Source organism: Molossus molossus, unplaced genomic scaffold, assembly GCF_014108415.1.
Source record: "Molossus molossus isolate mMolMol1 unplaced genomic scaffold, mMolMol1.p scaffold_m16_p_11, whole genome shotgun sequence".
Classification (NCBI taxonomy): Eukaryota; Metazoa; Chordata; class Mammalia; order Chiroptera; family Molossidae; genus Molossus; species Molossus molossus.
Window position 1 is genome coordinate 26623324 of NW_023425346.1, and position 6000 is coordinate 26629323.

Sequence of the window (6000 nt, forward strand, 5' to 3'; positions counted from 1 at the left end):
TATAACTCCCTTCTCCTTCAGCCAAATCTAGAGCCTCCGTGCAATAAAAGTGACACAAATTTATGCCTAAATTGTTGAGTCCTATGAGAATGCCTGCCGCCACATGTACATATATACAGAAATACGTGTTTTCAGACCTTAGAAAGTTCAGATGCCAGTGAATGGCCCTGTCTTTGCTTTGTGACAGAACGTGATACAGTGAAGCGACAGCAAGTGGCAAGTCAGTGCATCACACTCTGAAGTTCATGCAGCTCTTATATGTAGGATATATTTTTAAACTCTACTTGACCTTAAGAGATAAGCTGGAAAAGCATGTCTGTTCTGACCTCTAATGTTCCCACACCAGCTATTGTGTGCCCTTGTCACTCATCTTAATATAAGACACCTCAGGCAGGACACTGCAGGATTTTCAGACCATGCTGGAGTGTAATGGGGGGGGGGGGTGATGAAAGAAGAAAAATGGGTGGGGGAAAGAAAAGAAAGGGAAAAAGCAAAGCCCAATACTTCTGTACTAATAAATATATTATCTAATACTTCTGCTTCTCTGTCTGATAAAATGCGCTTGTTTTCTTACTGTTAAATGGGATGAGATTTGGGAATTGGCCAAACAATGGTAAATAATATCTGTAACACTGCCTTCCACACAGGCAGGTGCATTGAGATCTTATTGTTTTGTTTTGTGGACCAAAGCTTATATCAGAATGGAAAAAAAAATATGCCTTCTGGATTATGATGGTGAAAAAATGGTTTTGGAGAAAGTGTTTGAATTTTATGATATTGAAATGCCTTTATTTAAGGGATACTTGAAATTAATTATACTAAGCTAGTTTAAAATAACTCTGAAGGAACATTATATTACTTTTTCAAGTATTGTTTAAATGACATTTTCACAGTTTTCCTGATATGGAAACTTCGCATTCGGTTTTTAATAGCAAAGGATTTAATAAAAGAACATGTTTTCACAGAAAGACTGTTTAAAGTGAGATAATTTTTGGAGAGGTTAAAAGTGGTCATTTCTTTTTTATGCATGATTTACCGTTAATTTTTGCTTCTCTATAAATCGACAACACGTCATTAATCCGACTGTTTCGCATTCCACAGATCTTTAACAAAGCAACCATGAAAGCACTAAGAAGGAAATCTGTTTTGCTAACTGGTTACCTGGAATACCTGCTCAAGCATTACTATGGCAAAGATAAAGCCGAAACCAAGAAACCAGTTGTGACCATAATTACTCCATCCCACATCGAGAGCCGTGGCTGCCAGCTCACACTAACATTTTCTGTGCCAATAAAATATGTATTTCAAGAACTGGAAAAAAGAGGAGTGATGGTAAGTACATCTCTTGCTTTGCCACCAAGTCTTCCCTATGGGGTGCATTTTAGGGATAACATTTGGATTCCTTAGTTTATTCACTGATGCATGTTATTTTACACCATCAGTTAGTTAGTGAGGATAAATTAAGTGCTAACTAAGTAAGCATTCAGTACTTGCTAATTAAAGGGCACAGGGATCTGTCATTTCTAGTAAAAAGAAGAAACCACAAATTTTGGATACAAAAAACAATTTTGTGTCATTCACTTTTATTACAGTTTGAACAGCAAATGTGTTTCATCATAATTAGAACATGGTTTCACTAGTCTTTTACTAGCAAAAGCCCCAGTACATATTTATTGAATAAATAGAATTAAAGAACATGTCAATATGATGAAGGAGGGGAAAGAAAGTCAATCTTATTTTGTTGTTTGATTATGTTATTTTCAGCCTTGTCACTCAAGTCATAATAGATCCATAGACACATATGAGGAGTGTTAACATTGAATGAAATCATTTTTTAACCACTGGGCCAAAGTGGCCTTCTTAGCCGCTTGAAAGGAGCTAATAAGTGTTAATAGAATAATTTCAGGGAAAAACGGTGATGATATAATTTGGGACCTGCTCCACTCACATGGTCCTCCACAAGTTTAGAAGAGGTCCCAGAGGATCCTGGAGGTGCAAATCAGAATATGGCATTGCAAATCGATCCTTACTGTGTCCAAGTTCATGCTCTTGGGAAAATCAGTTGATGTCCATGTGCCTGAGATGTCTCATCTGTTTTTTGGGTGCAGATATACTTACTTCAAAAGTTGTTATGGGAATTAAATGGACCCACACCCATGAACCATGTACTATGCTGTCTAGCTAGAGTGGGTGTTCCTTAAGAGAGTCATAGTGATCTTCAGACTAGGTCACATCATCTGGTCCCATTTCATAACATTTCCGCATTCCCATTGTAAACTAACATTTGTTTTAGACTGTAATAAATAATAAAAATATGTAGTCGAGCAAAAGGAGATTTAGCCTGGGGACACAAGTTCAGGTGGCAAGCTAAATTGTGTCCCCAACCCCAGACAAAGGGGAGGCCACCTTTTACAGTGAAAGTTCCCACCCAGGTTTTCAATTACGTCTATTCTATACGAGCGAGCTACCCAAATTGTGCAGTTCTGATTGGATGGGACAGATGGCAGTCTGCTGGAAGAAAGATGTAACCACGGTTTCCCCACTGGTGTTGACCCCAATAGCACACACAGGCTCCGGGAAGCCAAGAGCTCAATCTGAGGGCCTTTGTCAGTGGATGGAGTACGTGAGGGGCCCTGTCAGCTCATGGCCACTAGACTCTTCTTATTCATAAAATTTGGTCCTTGGTTGACCAGAGGGAGTCCATCTCAGCAGATCAATTCTTCCTCAGGGTTCACATCTAACGGATCTTCTCCAGGTCCATTCCAGGAATATAGCAGCTCCTGACCTGCAGTCTATTAGGGACTAGAGAACTGAATGTAAGGATAATTTACTGAAACTCTCCAGAACAGTGTGAGGCTCTTTCATTTCCATGTGTCCAAAATTCTAGGCTCGCCAGGGCCTCCCACAGGCAAATCATACGTATGTTCTACTGAATGCTTCCAGATTGCTGCCAGGTGGACTTCAGAAAAGTGCTTTTGGATATTCATGGAACAGCCCACTGATGTTTGAATTCTAATTAAGAAGAGAGTTACCAATAACGTCGAAACCCTATATTTTAATTAAAGAGAAAAACTGCTTATATATATATCGAGTTTTAGGGAAATCAGCATGACTGTTTCATGTGCGTTTATCTTGACTGCAGATTTTTATTACGAGAATAATGCTGACATGCTTGTGGCTTTATTTCCCCCCACAGTGTGACAAGCGGGAACCGAGTGGCATCCGAGTGGCCCCAGTCCCTCTCTACAATTCTTTCCATGATGTTTATAAATTCATCAATCTGCTCAAGTCTGCACTTGACTCTGCAGAAAGAAAACATAGCAGTGTTTAGAACAAATTAAGCAAACAATACTGAAAGCTGCTGTGATTATTTTATTATTTTTATGCAAGCTTCTATAATTGGAAGTATTTGAAAACCAATTACACATAGCTGCAATGAATTATATACTTTATTTTAAAAATCTGATATAATTACCACACGAGTCAATGTCCCTGAGGAATCTATACCGCTGTTCAATTCCTTGGTGTTTTGTGGCTCTGGGTCTTCACTGGTCTAAAATATTGTGTACACAGTCTTGGTTAACTGTTACATTTCATAGTGAAATCTTTTTATTGATTTAATGTATCATTGACTGAAAATTTCATAACATATGTGTGATTGTGTGTCAATTTTCTAAACATTACTTTAGTTTTAATTTCCCAAAGAATTTCTTATAAGCACTATAGTTGAGCAGTCTGATATGTGTAAGCTCTTGCAATATTCTATCCAGCTCCGCTCTAAGGAGCAGAAAATATGTTTTCTAGGGCAATGGACTTCAAATATCTTTGGCCAAAATACACACTAAGAAATATGTCTAATAACAAAGACCTGTATTTATGTGGGTATGTGCTTTACTTTAGTTTAATAGAACAGTTTTAATAATATTTTAACATCTGTGAAAGAAAAGTCTTTCAATTTTCAAACAACTGCTTCTTGCAATTGCCATTGGCCATTCTTTCCCATTACCATCCCTGATATTAGCATGCTTCTCACAATGAATAGACAGCATCTTAGATCAAATTAAAACTGGTATATGTGGTAAAAACCAAAGTTCCATATATTATTTACCTGTGCTCTGATATTTATTATTCAATTTTACCTTATTACAACAAACTCATTAAATTGATTTCTCCACTCACTCTTGGGTCCTAAATCATTTTTCCAGGATGTCCCTTTATATAATGTAATCATAACTTCTCTCTTTTTTCCAACGGGAACTTCCCCTGATAAAAGACATTGGATGTTACTCTGTCGCTAAAGTAGTGAAAAAATCACCCATGATGTTTGTGATTCAGGGTTAGAATTAGGAAATGAACATTTCATCTCTCAGCCTCTATCCCAAATCTACAGACCTTTCTTATCTGCTAGGAAAACCACAGTTGCATTCAGCCCTGTTGGGTTTCCCTTGTTTTTATCTGCTGATATCATCACCACTATTTATGGATTGATATTCTACATTTGTATTCATTCTCAGCAAGGAAGAGCGACTATGCAATAATTATTTCCCTATTGAAACAGATTTGAATGAAATTAACTTTTACAGCCACTTGGGATGTTAGCGTTAAATAAAAAGATGTAGAAGTCCAACAACACCAGCAACTACTGATGTTGATCGAGAATGCACCATGTACTGTAATACTCTTTATGCTATCTTACTTAATCGAGTGGTTGCATAACTGCTTTAGTAAAGCTTCCCACTCCAACTTTCTGCAGAATTGATCTTCACATATGGAAAAGTTCTGAAAACCTTAAACCTCAACCATATTCAACCTCATGTAGAAGAAATCATTTTTTAACTTCACCATGGTAAACAAAACAGACTTGGTTTCAGCTCTCATGGAACATGTAGCTTCGTGGGGGAAATAGATACTAAACATAAACATCCAGGTAAATCTATAATTACGAACTGTAACCTCTATAAAAGACAAACAGATGATACTATGAAAGAAAAATCTCAGTGGTATTAGGCAGTTGAGTAAGGGAAGGTGTATGAAGGTACTTATAAGCTTAAGTTCTAAAATATTTTATGCTAATCATATTGAAATTACATCCAATTATATATATAAACAATTTAAAGCATAATCAGCACTATATCCTTATTACCAGATTAAGAAACAGAACATTAAAAATTCCTCTCTTCTAGTCTACATTTGCCTCCCTCCCCTGATCCAGAGATAATTATTTAATTATGTTTTGCATTAACCATTTCCTTATTTTCTTTAATTTTACACCTTATTATTTTAAAAGGCTTGTTTTTTTGCCTGGCCAGTGTGGCTCAGTGTATTGAGCATTGTCTCATGGACTGAGAGGTTCTGGTTTGATTTCTGGTCAGGGAATATGCCCGGGTTATGGGCTTGATTTTCAGTAGGGGGAATGCAGGAGTCAGCTGATAATTTCTCTTAAAAAAAAAAATCAATAAAAAGATATTTTTTAAAAAATGGTTTCCCCAGCCAGTGTGGCTCAGTGACTGAGCATCGACCCATGCACCAAGAGGTCGCCCATTCAATACCCAGTCAGGGTACCCTCTCCCTTCCTCTCTCTCTCTCTTTCAAACCAATAAAGAAAAAAAATTTTTTAACTAAAATAAAAGTGGCTTATTTGTTGTTGATCTTTTTTTTCTGCTAATTCCCCACAAAATTCTAAATTGTCAAGAAATGTTTTATGACTAATAAACAAAAATATGATGCACTTCTTGCTTTCTTAAATAGAATATGTAAACAATTGATTACCTTTCTCAATAACTTGAGCACATTTATATAAACACCAATCCTTTTATAGTGATGTCCTTGGGAGCACAGGGCTGTTTGTGTAATGCTAAGTTATACTTACCGTACAAAACGGACTGGAGAAAGGCCGGGTGCTAAGTTAATAACTTAATTACAAATTAAATAAATACATATTCTCTACAGCTATTTTGTGCTCAGTATTTTCTACTTACTCTTGAGTTCTATATGGGTTTA

General features: G+C 36.7%; 1 protein-coding gene across 3 annotated transcripts in view; it reads left to right on the forward strand.

The window, feature by feature from the left end:
* KYNU (kynureninase) overlaps window positions 1-4167 on the forward strand; it is a 98315-nt gene extending 94148 nt beyond the window's left edge. For 2 of the 3 annotated variants that reach the window (XM_036254660.1, XM_036254659.1), the window contains exons 13-14: window positions 1102-1332; window positions 3197-3452. In XM_036254660.1, the coding sequence (XP_036110553.1) occupies window positions 1102-1332; window positions 3197-3331 (366 nt within the window). In that variant the 3' untranslated portion in view covers window positions 3332-3452. Of the gene's footprint in view, window positions 1-1101; window positions 1333-3196 lie in introns of all 3 variants that reach the window. The other variant, XM_036254661.1, reaches the window with a different exon arrangement.
* Window positions 4168-6000: the final 1833 nt, after the last annotated feature.